Source organism: Euwallacea similis, chromosome 3 (genome assembly GCF_039881205.1).
Source record: "Euwallacea similis isolate ESF13 chromosome 3, ESF131.1, whole genome shotgun sequence".
Classification (NCBI taxonomy): domain Eukaryota; kingdom Metazoa; phylum Arthropoda; class Insecta; order Coleoptera; family Curculionidae; genus Euwallacea; species Euwallacea similis.
In genome coordinates, this window is record NC_089611.1 from 6030889 (window position 1) to 6051297 (window position 20409).

The window sequence follows — 20409 nt, forward strand, 5'->3', positions numbered from 1 at the left end:
GGTAAGTGAAGAAGCTCGAACAAACGTTTGAATTACCGATTAAAGATGAAACTCTAGATGGTGTCGCAACAACAATTTCTAGCAGCAATCACTTAAGTAACGCTTTATGAGACATACAGTATGTTTTTTGCGACACCGTCAGGTGAGTCATAGTTGGGTAAAATCCATACTTGTTTCATTTGTTGATATAACTTGGCTAGTAAAAGAGAGCTATAGTACTACAGACCATAAGACCCTACAAGATAATAATAAAAATGTCACTGAATTTTGAATTGAAGTGACTTTATCCCTGAGTCTTCATGTTGTGTTTTACATATAATAATTTTTGCATTAGCACGTTATGAATGAAACTAAACTTTGTTGACCTATTCTCTATATATTATAAATGGCCATGTATTACATACTTATAGTCAGATATGATTATATAGTCCATGATTAAGTACTGTCTGCAGGCTATTGCATGAGGTTTCCTCTCAGAACCTTTTGTACATGGTCAGTTTTTGAGATTTGGGAAGAAAAAGGTTGAGTTGGTTGAAAATGACTAGACAGGTACTAATTCGGGAGTGTGTTTAAATGCTTCAGCTTAAGCTATAAGGTAAAGATGGACATATATATGACATACATATATTCGTCTACGGTTTATTGTATAAAAATATTACACTTCAATATTTACACAAATATTACATAAGAATTAATAGCAGTCACCCTACAGTATCAAAATGTTTTTGAATATGACACCGTAATAAATTATGTTCTTAAGGGATAAATGAACAATATTTACCCCCGAAAAATGACCTTTAGACTTACGAGTATATGAGCTAGTTTGATAATGAGGAGTTTAGCACCCTAGAGGAGAAGAAAATTTCACCATTTCTTCATGCCTAAACAATGCAAATACGTCCCGTATACCCACCACACAACCAAATAGGTGCTAATAATATTTTACTCTAGATCTACTGGTAAAATGGCATTAAAATGGTTTTACCAAGAGTTCAGATAAATCTTGAGTCAAATATAATGATTTTCCTCAATGAAATTTACAGATACAAACGCCATCTATGGGAAAAATAGCTAACTAATCCTTGAAGTTTGATGGCTTGACGATTGGCTGGAGGCTTCCTTTTGTGATTCAATTTTATCTTATAAAAAATTCATACCTAATAATTATTTTTTAATTTCGAGTGAACTTTCCTTACCACTCTCTTGGGATGCTGCACTATCCGATGAGTTGGCCTCAGCTGCATCTACAAAGGCAGAAGACAGTTCTCCATCAAGTTTGCTCACAGTTTTTGAAGCTATGTCATACATGTAAATTTCCTTGTCTTGTCCACTGCTTTCCTTGCTTCTAAAAAGGCTACATAAAATAAACGAACTCGAAATCTTATCAAGGAATTGCTACCCAGCTACAAGCAAAATTACTGATTGCTTTGCAACGTTAGCCTTCCCCTCATTCTCCAGAAATTTCTTATAGTTCTCTCCAGAGGGGTTAGCCAGCAGTTCTTTCAAAGGCTCATTCTGAATCAATTGGATTTCATCACTAGTAGTTGCTTCTCTTGCTTTTCTGTTGGAGGAGAAGTCATAGGTAATTGGGGCTAATACCACCACGCTAGAGATGAGTTTGCCTTTAAGCTCTGGGACGTCGGGTATGGGGAATTGGGTCCCATTGATCTTCAAAGGCAAATATCTGCAAAAAAACGTTCTATAAGTGCAAAAACTATTTAGATGTGAAAACTACTACCCACCGATTGTAGGAATTATCATTTAACACCACAGGATCGACCTGCTTCGCAGAATCGCTGATATATGTTTCTTGCACCTTCTGACCCTTATCAGTCTCAGGATTGTACTTCACCACCTTCATCTCTACACCTTCATTAGGCTTCACAGTAACTTCACTAATTTCCGTCTCTTCTGCAGACATTTCCTGGTCCTGGGCACTAGGAATCACATCCCTTCTAGCAGTTAAGGCTGCAACTTGAGGAAGAGGCTCGCTGCCTGCCGCTGCAATTTGTTGAGCCCCACCTAAAAACGTTTTTCATTGGGGTAAATGTATAATTGAAAAAAAGGGGGATATATGTACCAGCTCCGTAGAAGTTGGCAAGTTGTTCTGGGGGCAAAGCTGACAATGGGATGTCCCCTACTTTGTCATAATCTAGGATCGAAATGTCTGCGTTATTTAATATTCCAGAAGAGAGTAGTTGTTGGCGTAAATCGTCAGGAACTTCATCTGGGAGTTGAGCTTCCAGGATTTTTGGGTCTTTAGTTGTGGTTGAGGGCTTCTCAGGCTCCTCAGTGGTGGTAATCGGACGCTGAGTCGTCGTGGAATAGGTACTAATACATAATGATAAGTTAATGGAAACACTGCGTGCCTTATATTATAAAAACTGACCTAACACTACTTGGCCTTGTAAATCTATCCAACTGCTGTCTGTTGAGCAAGTTTGTATACTGATTGAAGTCCTGTACATACTGAGGAGGAGAGGGAGGATTCTGAGCCACCTGCTTCACTTGTTTGTTGGCCCTACTGAACTCCTTCTGCTGTTGCTGTGGTATTTGCACAGGAATGTTGAAATTTTGCTTTCCAGCTTCATTAATAGGTAAATTCTGCCCCGTGGTGGGATCCACAACCAAATGTTGCTCAAACCTGGGGAGGCTTTGTAGCAGCTCACCTCCTGCAGGAATCACCTTCGGAGCTGTTCTGAGATTGTCTTGATGCTCCTGGTACTGATTGGGTTGGTGAATGGGTTGACTTGGTGGCTCGTGGAATACTTGTTGATCAAGTTGATGTTGATGTTGATCAACAGCCTTGAACTGGTTGTTCACCTCAGAGAAACTTGGTGGTTGCCCAGATTGTTGAATATTGAATCGAGTCTCTGGTCTAAATTGGATTTGTCCTGGATGTGATTGTGCAGGGGTTTGATGATGAGTGGTTGGTTGAGTGGGGCGAGGTTGGTTAAATGGTTGTTGCGGCTCATGAAGTGGCAATGGTTGCGAGAAGCTGGGTGGTGCAGGGCGGATGCTCTCAAATGGTGTATAGGGTACAGGTTTGCGCTGATTAGGAGGAGAAATGTCATGGAATTGAGGTTGCGATTGGAATCGTGGAGGAGGTGCTGAGGCGAAGCTTGGTTTAGATTGTGACTGAAAATGTGGTGGCGGCGGATGAGCGATTGAATGAGAGAAACTTGGGAAAGAAGTTCGCGATGACTGAGAATTTCCAGAATGACTGGGTTGTGGTGAATTTGATGGCTTTGTGTATGGCGGACTTTGGAAGGGGTATTTTGGGTTTTGTGGAGGCGGGAAGAATGATGGTGGTGGCCTACTGTTATAATCTCTGTTAGGGGGTCGACTGTTAAATTGGTTAGATGATGGTTGTGGTGGAAAATTGTTAAATGGTCGATATGGCTGAGGTGCTCTAACTTCTGTTCTATATTCATTACTACTGGATGGGAAGTAGTTATTTGCAGGTCTTTTAAAGTAAACGTCTGAGAAGGAAGATAATTGTCTTGCTCTTGGAATTTGTTCTTCTTGCCGTGGAGGTCCTGGATAATCTTCAGGTTTACTGGATCTCTTCCCATAATCAAAACCCTCCTTCCCGAAAGTCACCTTAATGCTATTACCAGGGCTGTGGTAGACTTCAGAGTCGGGTTTAATAATAGTCCTCAAAGTGGTGCTAGGTTTTGGAGGTTCTGTAACATCACTGATGTAAGACCCATAGTTTGATGGTGGAGGTTCATTCCATTGTTCCTCCGGCTCAGGATCATCTTTAACAACTGGAGAAATAGCGGGAATTGGCTTGTCATAGATAACTGCATCTTTGCCATGCCCATGAGGATTTTTTTTGTATTTAACATAGAACACCTGCACCTCCTCCTTCTTCTTCTTTTGAAGAATCGGAGCTTCAGGTGGAGGCGCCGGTAATGTGATATTAGACTCTTTAATGATTATCTCAATGATTGGTTCAGGTTCTTTAATATAAACAGGTTTCTCCACCACTTTGATTAAGGGTTTATGGGGTATGTAGATGGTGTCTCCACTTCCTCCTCGGTCAACGGGATCACTCACATGGTTGTTGCTTAAGTCTTGGCTGGCATCTGTATCAGGGGACAAAGTGTTAGTATCGTAAAGAGGATCGCGCTGAGAATAGTGGATTAGAGGCTCCATTTGAACAGCATAAGGAGGTGCAGGAAGATAATGCGGTCTACCTTTGCGATATGGGCGGGGTGGGCCTGGATAGTACTGTGGTGGAGGGTAGTGGGGCAGGTGCTGGGGTCCAGTGGGTAGCCGCCTTTCCGACCTGAAGTTAAGAGCCGCGGGATAGGGTTGGGCCAGTGAATAATCTAGTTGCCGCTTTTCTTTCTTCTTTTTGCTGGGCCGGTGATCTTCGGCCGATTGGACTAGAATTGCGAGGCAACAAAAGGTCGTCTGAAACGATTAAAGAATTCGGTTTTTACGCAGTTGACGGACACGCCCCGGCTATTTCCTTGTACGTGAATATAATGAGCGAAATGGGGTCGATGCTGCATACGTAAGTAAAGTAAAAGCCCAGATAACTCGTCTTCGCTAAGTTGTTCCGCAAATGTGCGACCTCAACAAGTGAATTTACCAATACATTCTTCGCACGCCATTCAGCAACTGCGGTCGCTTCTCAGTTTTGTCACGAAGAAGAAATTCGTTACTTTCATTTTCAAAGAACCTTTTTCGTCGATGTGCTTCACCGTTAACCTCTTTCTATATCCGCGCAATGAGTCAAAATGAGACAGTTCTAGGCGTTTTAGGTTGTATATACAGGGTGTTTCGTTAAGACAACTCATCGGTTATATTTCAGGACCTATAAATGGAAAAGCCTGGAAAAAGTGAAATTTTTATTTTTCAAAATTTTAAAAATTTTAAAACAGCGTATTCTTGAACTGCAAATTGTGCAACTTTGCTCCAATTTAATCAACTTCATATTATTTATGGTTACCGATATCCCTATGGTTTTGCTCTAGACACGGACCTGTATACGGGATGACCCTGTACCTACCATCTTCTTAAAGATGGGTAAGAATTATTATTTCTCCGTCGGACCCATATTTTTTTCTAATGAAGATGCAAAGGTATCGGATGCTCCTAATCAAAGAAATCAATTAATTGTCAACTAACTCACAATATAGGGTAGACGTGTGTAAAGCGGCAGTTTCTACGGTGATCTAGATAACACCCGGTCGATTAAGGCGATGTGAAATTATTTTCCTATTGGGTTGGAACTGTTTCTTTGGCTCTCTAGCAATAAAGACAGACAAAAAGCAAAGTGTTTTGCACTTAAATTGATACCAGCCATTTCCATGTACCAACACAAGACTAGAATGTTTTCTTTACAGCTTTAATGGCATCTAATTGCTTTGAAAACTGCCAATTAAGATTCTTCTTCGTTGCCTAGATCGTGGTCATATCGCAGGGTTTATAGAGACGTTAGTCCGGTTGATGTGTCATTGTTGTCGTACACTAAAACGATCTTTAAAAGTAGAGAATGAAAAATGTAGCACCAGTTTCGATTCTGCTTAGAAATAAAAAAGAAAATAAAGAATGTGTAGAAAGAATAATACTTAAAATATAATATATTTACGTATGAATTTGGATAAGAAAAATTGCTGTTTATACCATTAAAAATGTCATATTTGTCCTCACTGCCTCCTGCCCCCACCGCTGTAATTGTTTATTATATGAGTGTTTGTTTTTCTTTAAGAATGTGTATCAGAAAAGGATGGTTACGTGTTTCGTAGCAGTCAATGTTTGTTTTCGAGTCTGAGTTCGATATGAGCATATGTAGGGTACGTAGTAAATGTAAGTTTAAACAGGCAAAATTAGAGCTTTTTCAATTATTTTTAGTTTTACTATCGAATATTTTTGATCAAAATGTTTAATCTTTAATTTTTTGTTTCAGTCCCTTCAGATTGTTCCTGCCAATTCTTTTCTCATTATCAATATTTGTTACTATTAAATCATAGGATTTTCCCATTCTTTCATCATCCAATTATCGAAAGAGATGAAGCTCAAGGTAATCGATTTTTTTAATAGCTTGCTATTTAAAAAGTTTATTAATGGTAACCGAATACAATGGGAAATGGGTACTTAGACCTATAATAGAATTTCACGTCCGCAAGGAAGTTGCATTTCACATTCACTCAAGAGGACGTTCGGTTTAAAAGTTCCCACGCCTTGTCTAGTCACATTTATGCACTATATCTTCACGCACCATCGACTGTTAACTAATAAGTATGTTAACTGGATATTATGTAAACTAAGGAGCCAAAACCATATTAACGTAAGCACTTGAATTATTTATGGTCAAAAGGAAGAGACAATTAGCAGAGAAACTGACATGCTGCTGGTGGTCTTGCTCAAGAGTTTCAGCGATGTTGGCAGAGCATATAGACCGTTCTAGAATCTGTTGAAACGACATTTGTTTTGAAGAAAGCAACTCCAGGATAAATGCAACTTTTTCCATAGAAATCCGATATTGCAAAATCCTCATTATACTAATAGAACTCCTGGAAAAATGTAACGTGGTCTACTACTATGAACAAAAATGCACAGTTGCTTTTACCTGAATGGAGACTTGAAGAGAAGACTGAAGCTTTGTTAGAAATTTGGATGTATTAAAAACATGGAGAGGAGTCATGCAATTACAAGAACAGTCGAGTATCTTGAAGAAGATCGAGAGAGAACATTTTAAATTTCAATTAAATCAAACAAATTCCCGTTCTCCTAATTTACAACCATTCCCTTGAATATAAATATACTTGATCTGCTAATGAAGCCGTAATCAAACCTTTTGTATCTCTATACTCATCAATTTAGATAAGTGGTCTGAAATTCGAACCTAAATGCAGCAGATGTTGCTTTGGCCAATAAAATAATTACCGATAAAACAAGAATCAATTGATGATGACCCATTGATCGTTGTATACCTGTTCATGAGGAAACTTTCACATACTTCACTTATATAGAATCAGCTTAGATAATGAATTAGCATATACTATCCTTGACCTAGTTGCACTTTATTTTGGGGTCAAATTTATTGTTACATTTGAATCTCATGGGTTTTTAGATATTGAATTTTATTAAAATGGAAATTTCTGCAAAACTTCAAGGTTACAACGGTGTAATAATTGGTCACTTTAAGATTAGACACGAGCGTAATATTTACCAATATAGTGAAAGGGAATGTTGAAACACAATTAAAAACTCGATGATACGGAAGAGATGTATCATTCCTGTGTATCATCGATATACGAGTACAAAAGCTTGAAGCAATAAAAGCTTTTCTTCTAAATCTTCTTCAGCCGGTTATGTAACTTTACTTTCATACAGGCTTCCAAGTGAAGAAATAAAATAAGATAAGGTGATTTTGTTCCTTTAGAATGCTATATGCGCTTCAACACGTTTGTAATTCAAATTCAGGCTTTTTCTTTGTCATGGACCACAAAAGAATTGATGCTTTAATCGCTGTTCCTCATCTTATTGAACACAAGTTCGTACGTTTTAAAGGTGTGTAATTGGTTAGTTTAGTTCTTCATTACAAACCATCTCTGAAAGTGGGATAAGATGTATTACGGAAGAAATATAGATTAATCGATTAACTAAACAGCGAAAATTGTGTCTAAGTGTTCTAGAACTACTAGATGTCGTAAATTGACTTAGAATCATGAAAAGAATGTCCGGCCTAACTAATTTGGGAAAATCTATCAAACTGAGCTTTGTATAAGTTAAAACACGGAAAATAATTTATATATATATATATAAATAAATAATATTATTTAATTGAACCATGAAATCAATACGGAATGTTTATAAATTGATCAATTTTATCGAATTGAGCTACTTCATCATAAGTATCAAAATCATTATTTTCTTTGGGGTTCCTTTTAGAGGGTAAAAATATCTCTTAAAATACTTCACGATTTAAAACAATATTATATGCATTTTCGAGACAACGCAGAAACAGAATCGTCAATGTTGTCGTGAGTTATGTCTGTATTTGTGTATTATTTGAGTAATAATAATTATTATTATTTCTTCATTAGAAAACCCCTCTGAAAGGGGAATGAGAGTATTCTAAATTCACAGACTTAAAAGAATTAACATTAGTGAGAATACGTTTATAAAAGCCCTAAAAGAGAGCTTTTTGAAGTAAAATTATCACCTGAAATGCTTTTACGACGAATGGCGATGTTGGTACGTTGACTTGGGACTCATATGCCTATGTATACAGGTCTTAATAAACTAATTTTATCCATTGGCAGCAAAATTAGGAACCTGAATTTTCTCATCACCACAAACTAAATTTATCCTGTATATTATTATGATCTATTTAACCATAATTGTTGTTTGACGCTTGAAAAACCATAATGTTTTTCCTATGATGATGATAATAATAGAAGATGACATTATTCAGCACTTACAAGCGGATGTCATCGTGATGTTGAAATAATGTATAAGCAAATGAGCACTTTCTTTCAAGAGTGTCCTCAATATTGAGAGTCAATGGTATGTATAATGTAATTTTATGTATGATATTTTATACATATCATTTTAATAAGTTTGTTAAAAATTCAGTTACACGTGCTACATATGTAGTATACATATGTATACATATATGAAATTGCACATTAGTCCTACAAATCACCAGTTTAACAGCAAATTCAAGACCGTTTGCAAATTTGAAAAATTTTGGTGATCTTGAAAAGTATTTAAAAAAAATGAAACTTTGAAAAAAGTCTTTATTTTTTCTCAAATTATTTGGGGAGATACGTCAAAATAATTTACATTTCATCGTTACAATTTTTCCTCTTCTACAACATAGCGATGTTACATTTTCAATCCGATGTTTCGATTTTCGACAACCACCACAAATTGTGTTTTTTTCTTGTGGGAGCTATCTTGGATTTTCATATTTTTTCCAGATTACGATGATGTATTCCATGTTAAGACTTAGTCTTGTAGTTTGGTAGAAATATTAAAAAAATCCGTTGTTACAGACTGCCTTGAAATATATTACTTATTTGTTCCTTAGGAACGAAGGAAAGGAAAAAAATTGCAATGATGAAGTGTCAATTAATTTGAATCACCTCGCCAAATAAACCGAAGAAAAAATAAAAATGTTTTTTCAAAATTTTTTTTTTTTTAATTTTAAGAGGATCTTCTAAAGAATTTTAAATCTAAACAACGTATCAGATCTGTGACAATGAATTCAATGATAATCACTCATTTTGAAAGCCTTCATTTCTTGACTAAGAAGGAAAATATTGTCCTAATCTAAAGTACACAATTTTAGCGTCTTTCAAAACTCAAAATACACCTAAAATTATATTATCCGTACCATTGACTCTCAATATCGAGGACACTCTTGAAAGAAAGTGCTGGTTTGATTATACATTATTTAAACGTCATGACGTTCATCGTTAGCATATCCAACAGCTCCATCTCATGATTTTCCTTTTCAGCCACAAAATACAGATTATGACCGAATTATTCATTTTGCTTAAAACCGTGACATTTGATTTTTGCTCGATGCGAAATATTTGATTTGCGGTTTTAGCGTCTTCACGCTAAATGGAGTGAAGACCGTTTTTGTTGAAGATCTAGTTTAATTAAATTTAGATGAATTAATTTTGGACATAAAATTCAGTAAACTTACACAAAATGCGATAATCCTCATTTTGAAGCACTAAAACTGTCGTATTTTTCTTTTCTTCGGGGAATAGAAGCACAGAACCGTTCGACAAATATTGCACTAAAATCCAGGTAGTACCATCGCGCACACCCTCAAAAATTAATATTATCGCTGAAGAAGTGCGATTATCGACTGTTGAGGAAGCTGGCCGAGACCGGCGATCTCTTGTTCTTCGTGGGTCGAGGGGGGTCCGATGTGGGAAGAAAGGGGCGACCTCGTAGAAAGTGGCTTTGGCCCGGGGCCTCGCCAAGTAACGAAGACGGTTTCGCGCTTGTTGGTAAGCGGAATTACTTTATCTACCATCTAAAATGCATATTACGTATAATGCTGTTTTTTTTTGAAGGTATTATCATTATTCATATGTATAATATGGGCAATTGATTATTGTCGCATATGGGCGGTGATGGATGATAGAAACGTCTGGAATTTCTGAAGTTGCAATTGATTGCATAAATAGTATTAAGTAATTTTATTAAAGAGGAATTTATGCGAAATTCCTCTTTAATAAAATCGTCTGGATTTTATATAAGATAGCAGAAGGTAATTTCAAATTTATATGCAGTCTTAAATACCATTATTGGCACCTGCTAAGCGATTAAATTCTACATTTTGGCAAGTTATTATGTTTCTATAGTTAACCTCGATTCTCCTGCATTTTGTAACAGTATTATCAGGATTATTTACCTTCTTTTCAATCCTGTTGTCACTGTGCACCCTCTCCTTGGTAACGATTTATTCATCATCAAACATTAATTAATATTTCCTTTTTGGTCTTATCTGCGTTGGAATCTCCTTCGACATCAAGAGCTTCTTCATCTTAAGTGAAGTTTCAGTTTGGTTCAGTATGTTTCTTCTGAGCTCAGTTTTTCATACGCAAAAATGCTGGACCTTCCTGCTATACAACTTAATTTCTGTTAGAATTTGCTTAAACTAATTCTTCTTCTTCATAGCATCATTTCGTATTTCCTTCTAGATTTTGTTTTTCAGTATTTTCAGAATGTCAAAGAAAATATGGAATTTTCGAGAAATCAGAAGTATGACCTTTGAAACAACAAAGGAACTTCTATATTTTAAGACACTCAAATAAAACTAACTAGACCTACTAGTCGTCATCTTCCATAATTCTTTCTATTGAACATACATGAGGTGTCTCCGAACTTAAAACTCATTAGCATCCATTATAGTAGAAAGTTAATATTTTTGTCGAAATTGCTTGAAAAGTCGTACAAACACAGTAACATACTCCTAGTTATCAGCGTATTGTAGAATTGCTTTACACTGGAGGTTACAACACTAATTATTATTAGAATTTCAATAAAATTTATAATTTTATAGCACTCCCTTATTCGGAGTGCATATAAAGGTGCGAAGAAGAGTGTAATTAAGTATACAACCATAAATGAATTCTCTGTAATTTTTTGATGTAATCAATCACCATCAAGTGTATTGTGAACGTACAATATTTAGTATAATATGGGAGTACTTGAGAGGTTTTATCGGCAGAAATAAAAGTATGTAATATCTTACATAGATCATTAAGAGTTAAGAAATCGTGGAAACTGAAGTTGGTTCTTAATTTGTCGGAATTTCAATTAAGCTTGAAGGAAATAAATGGAATTTTAAGGAAGATGTTTTATTTGAATCTTAAAATGAACCGAACAGGTGTGTCATCGGCAGATCAAAAGACACAGTATCTGTTTTCTCGTACATGCAGCATTGTCGCGACAACATTCTTCTTCTTTTGACCCTCCGGCGACCATCAAGAGAAAAGTGGTTTGCATCATTTTCGACATTCCGTAATTTTCAGTTTCGCCAATTGACCTATATGGTATCACACCTTCTGCGTGAATCAGAATTTTAGTTTTGTCTTGTAATTTTACAAAAATATTATATATTAGAGTGCAAAATTAACCGGACGCTTAAGTTTTTTCCAGAAAACAAGCATTAAAAAATATTTACAATGTTGCTAGTTGAAAATTTAATAAAATTAAATATTGGGAAGTTAAAATTCTTCATACAGTAAGAAAAACATGAAAAGGTGAAAAAAAGAAACAACATTACAAAAAAAGGAAGAAGTCGAGATATCTGCTAATAAAAGAAAAAACCTTTTTTCATGTAAACATTTTCTGAATGAACAAAAATATGTTTAGTAATGTGTATTGCCCCCGCAAGCTCTAATTACATCGTCCATGTAATTGGGCATGCTGTGGATCAACGCGGCAAATTCCTCTTGAGAAATTTGCTCCCATTCGTTATGAAGTGCTTGTTCCAAGTTATTTATGGATTGAAAGGCAGCATGATTACGAGGACTACGTCGGCCCAAAACATCCAGTGCACGTTCTATCGCATTCAAATTTGAATTCCTCAGGGGCCACGGTAATAAAGAAATACCAACTTCATCCAAATCCGCTTGTGTTGTGCTTGCAGTGTGTGGATCAGCATTATTTTACATTAAACAAAAATTTCCACCGACAAATAGCGCAAATGGCACTATATGTTCTTTCAAACATTGTTCAATATATCGTTCAGCATTTAAATTATCACCGCGAATTGTGACAAATTCTTTATGTACCTCTATGGAAATGCCTGTCCACATCATTACGAATTGAATTCTAGGAGAAAAACAACATTCTGCAAAACGTTTGCCAGCTCTTCTCCAAGCTCTGTTTCGTGCGTCAGATGTGTATCTGTTGAATCTGGATTCATCAGCGAAAAGTATTGCAGACCATCCTTCAACCCCCCAATGAAGATGTTCGTGAGCAAATTGTAAACTTTTTTCCGGTGACCTACTGTAAATAGAGGTCCCGTGGAGGGGCTTCTGGAATTTATTCCAGATTCATTTAAGTGCTTACGAACTGTATAAACGGAAACGGCGTTTTCATGGACCTTAATTAATCGTTGGACAAGTGCTGGAGCTGACAATGTGCGATCACGTAACATGCATTCTGATATTCAATTAAACTTGTAGGTTTTGGCCTACCTTATCTTGGTCTTCTGGTGAAATCTCCTGTTTCCTGGAATCGATGTAATGCATTTAATATGGTACTTCGAGGAATTCCTAAGACATTTGCGATGTAACCAATACTGTGTCCATCATCTTGTAAGGCACCAGTTTGTGCTACTTGTTTAGGTGCCACAATTTTTTTGTCGCAAGAATGAGAAACTGGAAACTGTATTTTCACTAAAAGCAAACTTGTTGAAACTGAAAATGGCACAAGAGCTTGAAATAGTGCTAGTTTACTTGAGACGCTTATTTCACCTTGATATTTAAGAAACTATAATATTCCGAGTTTTTCTGGACTATAGAGGCAAAAGTAATCTAAACAAGTTGAAACAAGAAAAAAACTTTGTAGCAAATAACGTATTTTTCGAAGATTTTGGCACAGAGTTTAATGGGTTTAAAATGCAAAAAAATGCCAAAACATTAAGAAGGCCTTGGAAACAAAAGATTGTTATCTAGGCTTTAATTTGACATGTTAGTTTATCTTGTCACTACTATTAAAATGTCTTATAAATTAGAAATAAGAAAAATCATTTATAATTTAGTTGGACGTTTACCTAAAAGCGAAATTGTGAAAATTTTTGAGGCGCAAAATATCTCTCGTAGAAGCATTAATCCTACAATTGCTGAGTGCGAAGATGGAATAACTTGCCTAAATAAAAAAATAAAAAAGTTTCAAAAAGTGGGAGACCAAGGATTTTTAACCAAGGAAGACTAGAAAGATTGGAAAGGAGAGCAAAAACAATAAAGTTGGAGTGTCCGAGAGAAAATTAGCATGTGAATATCGTAGTTCCAAGGATAGTGTCTCGAGAGTTAGCAAGACAACCTAAAATACCGAAAAAACGTGCTCTACATACAATACCCTAAACCAGTTAGCAGAGATACCATGATGTTATCGTCATTTGAGGCATTTGATTCATTTTGTTAATGATAAATTCATTATGCTGGACGATGAAAAATATTTTACCTTTTCTAATTCGGAAATAAAAGGAAACGATGGTTTTTATATGGACAATGTAGAGTCTTGTCCAGACGACAGAAAACAGTAATCTTCCTCACCCCTCCCTCCCATCCAAGTGAAGGTTTTTGGGCACTTTTATCTCGCAAAGTGCATGATAGAGGGTAGAAAACAGAAAATGAAAAACAACTGCGACGTAGAATCTTCGGAAAGTTGCGCGAAATGGACGTTGAAGTTGTCCGAAAGTTGTTTAATATTCGCAGAAAACTGCGTCTCGTGGAAGAGCAAGGACCTCTATTTAATTAAAAATAACAAGGGTGTTTTGAATTTAGTTCTTAATTAAAATATGTAACAGGTCGCCCAAATATTTTTATTTGTTATAAAAAATCATTGCCTATTATCTTGTGCCAAAAGCTTTGAAATATACTTTAAAGTATAAACAAATTTTTGGAAAATTTTCCAAAACTTTTTCTTGCAAAAAATATATAAAAATTTAAGTGTCCGGTTAATTTTGCACTCCAGTGTATTTTTTCATTTCTTTTCGCTCGCCAGATATCCGTTGATTGTATCCAAAGAATTCCCCGATGATCATTCTGTTTAAGGTGAAAAAAATCATAGTTTATCGAAAGGAGTAGGAAGTGAGCCTTCAATAAATTATGAGCATCATGAAAGCATGATCGTGTACATGTTTATTACGTATATAATGTCATTGTAGTGTGCACGTGCTCCATGAAGTGCTAAAGAGTTTTAAGCATTTGTGTTTGTTCATTAAGCGTAGACATATTGCATAATGTCTTGCTTCTAGGAAGAGCTTTTAACCTCAGAATTACGGGTTTATGCACCTACAAAGTATTAATATTTGTAAAGCAATATTACGTAGTCTCAAAAAATAAATAAATAAAAAAAGCCTAATGAGATTTCAGGACGAGCAGTTTCAGAAAAGGGTACTTCAGCTCTATGCGCTCTATGACGCCGCACCAACGAACTTGCAAAATCTCGATTCCTAACCGCATGGCGTTTATGTAAATTTATTTATTTCACATAAACTTGCTGGTCACGGACCCAATTCTTTACCCTCTTTAAAACGCAAGTCCAGTTACAACCTCTTACAACACGAAATATCATTTAAATGAGCATATACATACATACGCAACGCATTGAAATGTTATTAAAGCCACAATAGCAAAACTAAATCTTCAGGATGATAAGTATTCAGTGTGAGAAGATGTGTAATAGTGGGTAATTTGTCAATAAAGGTTTTAGAAACTCTACTTGCGTATAATTACAAATGCTTCATTAACCGCATGCCAGCACCGTTTGCAACCAGGTTAGCGAAACAGTTACATTATGAAGTGATGTTTTATGTCGGATCTGTGGTGAGAATTGCGAAGAAAAATGCACAATTGTGGTCTTTAACATTCATGCTTGAAAGAGCACAAATTCAAATATTGAGTCTAAACTTCAGCAAAATGTATTTAATTTCGTGATCGTCACCATAAACGGCGAGAATTCATCTCAAACTAAGAAGTATATTTGCGTTCGATTGAATAATATTTGAAGCACCAACAATTTTGATCTCGAGAGAATGTCGAAAGTGCAAATAAACTGTTGAATTCGATTGAGGCCAGTGGTTCAACTTATGTTAACGAACGTTCGAAAGGAGCCTTTTATTATAATTTTGTAAAAAATAATTTTTGGTTCTTAGATTCCACTTATGTTTCATAAGTGCTAATAATCGAGAAGTTATTGGCTTTTTCTTTTTCAATTATCAGTTGCAGTGCTATTGCAATGGATCCGTGATATTTACACAAGCGTTCGGCCTTAGCACCGGAGAGGAATTGCTGTTGACACTTTTACCTGCAGCTTCGCCTTGGGGTGATGCAAAACCTAGGTAAAGTCCCAATTTTTTCTTGAATGAATTCATGAAACGTTACATAAACCCGGCTCATTTTACATTCGTATTTATATTGAATAACCCGATCATGAAACCAAAACGTCTTCGGCACGCGAACTTTGGACTAAAATGTCGACAAAAAAGTCGTAAACCTGTCACAAGATGGTTTACTTTCTGATTTTGTGTAGCAATTGTGGTTGTGGTTCATTATCCACCAAACACATCAACTTTTACTTTTCTTAAACGCAAACATTTGCCGTCATTGAAATCATGATTATTTGGCAGCTTCTTGGACAGAGAAAAAGGAAATTATTAATGGGTTTCGAGAGGGATTAATTTGGATTTGTTTACTTTAGTTAGTGGTCGCCTTGGCCAGTTTGGTCAGTTACGTAATAGGGCAGTTTAATGGCAGATGGTCAGTGAATGAATCGAAAGAATGGAATTAGCGTTGAGTTGGTGATGGTTGCAGTGGCTCTTTGGGTCGCACAATAGATGGCTTTGAAGGTATTGTTTGTTTTTAGAAAAATTGCTCACCTTCATACCCAGTCACTCCTTATTGTAATTTATCTTTTTGATTAAAAATTGGCCTCTTCTAATAATTCTATTGCTGCTTCGAATCGCTCCAAGTTCGAATGTTCGCAATGATCTAGCGAGTTGAATAAAAATAAAAAATTAAGATTTAAATTCTGGGGAAATGTTCAAATATTCTAGTGCTGAAGAAACGAAGACATTTTTCTGAATGTAAAAAAATTAAGTTACTTAATAACAAAAACTAAACACAGGAATTTTAGTGTAACTCTGAACCCCTGTGTTGATTTAGATATGTCAAAAGCTCATTTGAAATGAAGGTTGGACACTGGATTCAACTGGCTTCTAGCAGAATTACAGAAATTCGAGAAATTATGAGGTAATTTGCAAATCCTTGAGGGTTTTCAGAAATGCGAAATTGCGAATTAATTAAATTCCAGATACTTCCTATTAGATATTAGAGGTATGAGCAAAGCAAAACCAAAACTACATTGGTCTTAATCTCGATGTTCCATGGAGAGTCTTGGTCTTGGAGGACACTTGCAAGTGTTATTACTTTTTTATCTAATACTTGCACAAGTGCACTATAAATAATTATTTAAGGAGGTAGTCTAGTGTGATGGGTTAAACAAAATTTTTTTTTGCCTTTGTGATAGTTTATTGTCATAGAATTAATATTTCATAGTCGATTTAGGCGATTTCTTCCTTTTTGACTGATAATAACGCCTCAAAGCAGACGCATTAAGTGCGCGTGCTAGAGACTGGAATAGGCAGATAGAGTATACATTAAGGTTTTTCCTGCACATATCAATCAGTCATCAAGTTTCTGTTATTCATGCCATGTATGGAATGGCAGAAAACATACAGAAGAATATGATGCTTGGTACGAGACTCACGAGGAAAAGTGTTAAGTAAATCATTATGGTAGTTCTGGTAAAATGGAAGTAGATGGCATTATTGAAATGTTTCGGCGATCACTGCAAAATCACAATGTAAAATATGCCTTTTACATCGGTGACGAAGAGACAAAAACTTTCAAAGATCTACTCGAAACTGCTCTTTGCGATGATTACTGCGAAAAAAAAGAGAATGCGTGTTATACGTAAAAAAAAGGATGTATACGAGGGTAAAAAAAACCAAAAAACAACTTTCGCTACTGATAAAGGTACAGATTGAAAGACAGATTAAAAGATAGAGACAAATTGAAAATAAGCATTAGAAAGCAAAACAAATAAAAAAAGCCCAATTAAAATCTGAACCGAAAACTGCAACTTTAACCAACAAAGTTACGCAAGATTTGTCGTTGTATTACGGATTAGCGATTCGACGACATCTTGATTTAGTGGAGGACATGCGCCGAGCAGTATGGGCTACTTATTGCAAAATTTCTACCGACGAAAAGACTCAGCATCATCTTTGTCCTGAAGGTGAAGACTCGTGGTGTAAGTGGCAACAGCATAAAGCCAGGGGAACTGCGTATTCTCATCCACCTACTTTCGATGAAGAAACTTAACAGGTGTTAATGCCAATATATGAAGATTTGAGCCAATACGATCTTCTTAAGAGATGTTTAGGTTCCAACACGGAAAACAATAACGAAAGTTTCAATTCTTGCGTTTGGCGTTTGGCGCCTAAACACGTATTTTGCGGCAAGAAAATCTTAGAAATTACCATTCGTAGTTTTGCCTGTGTATTTAACGAAGGCTACATACCCATTTCGAAGATTTTCGAAATAATGGAATGCGTAATTGGTCCAGAAAGTTTATGTTTTATCTGTAAGTACGACGTGCAGCTCTGACGCCCCGAAAGAAGCTCCCATCACCAGAATAGAAGCCAGAACAGCTAAAGATGAGTTATGATCCAAAGGAGGGACTTATGCATGGGCCTGGCGTTGCTGGTTAGTCATAAAAGTTCAGTTTTTTTATGAGTTTTTAATTTGAAAACTTTGAATGCGCTTTTTTCAAAACGACATTTTTGCACCTGGCGTAGGTGATAATTTAAAAACGGCTGAACATGTCGACTTCAAAATTTAACACAATATTCAGCAAATTTATGGTTATCGTTTGTACCTCAATTATGTTAAAATTTTGATTCCAATACATAATTTTACACCATATATAGCACAAAAAATCGTATCTTTCTTTTGACTTTTGCAGGATTTTTTGCCATTTTGTTAATTTACAGTGAAATTTAAAATTTTTTGTATGGATAGTAGGGACAGTGATACAAATTAAGAATCCCTTTCGATTTTCTATTTCAGATATCTTTTTTTTAAAATAATTTTCTTTTATAGAGAATTAGAGAAATCTGCGAACAGACATGTGGACCTGGAAATAAATTTATGTAGGTAGCCCACATAGTATCGAGTTGGCCATGGTTAGGTCGACCAACTATTAGGTTGTTCGGAAAGTAATTTCGTTTTTTCCCGACAGAGGATTTAATGGTATTTTTTTGCACTTAACCTCACACTTAAGCCATATAATTTTTATATGCTTTGAGAGCTCATATAACAAGGCTTGTGTGTGAAACATTTCAATTAATTCTACGCAGTAGTTTTTGGTTGGTGCCCTTTTAAATATGGAGAGCGATAAGCAGCATTTTCGACATATCCTACTGTTTTACTACAGAAAGGGTAAAAATGCTGTTCAAGCCAGAAAGAAATTGACCGATGTGTATGGAGAAGGTGTGTTGACAGTACGCCAGTGTCAGAACTGGTTCTCTAAATTTCGATCTGGCAATTTTGATGTCGAAGATGCACCACGTTCGGGAAGGCCGGTTGAAGCTGATAAAGACGCCATAAAGGCATTAGTTGATGCGAACCGTCGAATAACAACACGTGAGATCGGATTGAAGTTAAATTTATCGAATTCAACAGTTTATGACCACTTGAAAGGCCTGGGATTATCCTCGAAGCTCGATATATGGGTTCCCCATGTTCTCACAGAGAGAAATCTGTGTCGCCGCATTGACGTCTGCGATTCGCTTCTCAAACGTGACAAAAATGATCCGTTTTTGAAGCGCATCATTACTGGGGACGAAAAATGGGTTGTATACAACAACGTCAAACGCAAGAGGTCATGGAGCAAAAAAGATGAATCGACTCAAACCATTTCCAAAGCCGATATTCACCAAAAAAAGGTGATGCTGTCTGTTTGGTGGGATTTTAAAGGAATCGTTTTTTTTGAGCTTTTACCGGATAACACAACGATTAATTCGGAAGTCTACTGCCAGCAGCTGGACAAACTGAAGGATGCACTTCAACAGAAAAGACCCGAACTAATCAACAGAAAAGGTGTAGTGTTTCACCAAGACAACGCGAGACCTCACACAAGTTTGGTCACTCGCCAAAAGCTTTTACAGCTTGAATGGGACACAATGCCACACCCACCATATTCTCCAGACCTGGCACCATCGGATTATTATTTGTTCCGGTCACTCCAAAATTTTTTAGACGGTAAAACTTTCATCTCAAATGATGAGGTCAAAAACCACCTCGATCAGTTTTTTGCCAGCAAAGACAAAAAATTTTATGAGCGTGGAATTATGCTACTACCAGAAAGATGGCAAAAGGTGTTGGACCAGAACGGCCAATATATAATTTAATAAAGCATTTGTTTATTATACGAAAACTGTCATTCATTTTCACATAAAAAAACGAAATTACTTTCCGAACAACCTGATAAAACTTCTTCCTTCTCTTCATGCAGGTCCCCCCGGGACTGCAGTCAGACATTATTTCCTCCGTTACATGCGATCACTTTTGCTCTTCTTCAGGATTTTCCTCGGTGACCGATATAGCTCTATTTCTTCGCTCTTCTTCCCGCGCCTTCGCCTTCAATTTTCAAACATTTCCATAATTATTTTCCAGCTTGTTTCGTCCCGGAGCAGGATTTCCGAGACGTTGTCTATGCCAATCCTTATATTACAATTTGATTCGGCAATTTGCCTATCTCTTTCGGAATTGGGGCATACAAAAATCGTATGTTCTGGTGTGTCCGTGCTGCCGTAGAACTACTTCAGATATCTAGGAGGACCGGAATTACTCGCGCCAGCAGAACAAACATTTTTTTAATCGATGTGAAAGCAGCTTTATAAATAAATAAATGCATATTTTTAAATTATAAAAAAAATCTATTGTCCTAACTCATATCTTTCCTGGGAAAAAAATTGCCCAATTTTATGTAATACTTTTTGACAAAAAAAAGTTGAAATTGTGCTTATTTTTAGAAGTTCACTCTAGACTACACCCTTAAATAAAATTCCTTAATCGGGAACGAACAAAAACAACAATTTTCATTTCTTTACAGTTTTTA

At 36.2% G+C, this 20409-nt stretch overlaps 1 protein-coding gene across 2 annotated transcripts; it reads right to left on the reverse strand.

Annotated features, from left to right (window-relative positions):
* Window positions 1-818: 818 nt before the first annotated feature.
* Window positions 819-9822, reverse strand: LOC136419797 (uncharacterized). 2 transcript variants are annotated; one of them, XM_066406341.1, is made up of 8 exons: window positions 9680-9822; window positions 4203-4422; window positions 2390-4091; window positions 2081-2331; window positions 1743-2022; window positions 1400-1684; window positions 1197-1345; window positions 819-1139 (listed from the first exon to the last, which is right to left on the reverse strand). In XM_066406341.1, exons 1-8 carry the CDS (start codon window positions 9698-9700, stop codon window positions 1072-1074), a joined length of 2976 nt encoding a protein of 991 aa, XP_066262438.1. In that variant the 5' UTR covers window positions 9701-9822; the 3' UTR covers window positions 819-1071. The 2 variants fall into 2 exon arrangements, with proteins under 2 accessions (XP_066262438.1, XP_066262437.1); XM_066406340.1 differs by having other exon boundaries at window positions 2390-4422.
* Window positions 9823-20409: the final 10587 nt, after the last annotated feature.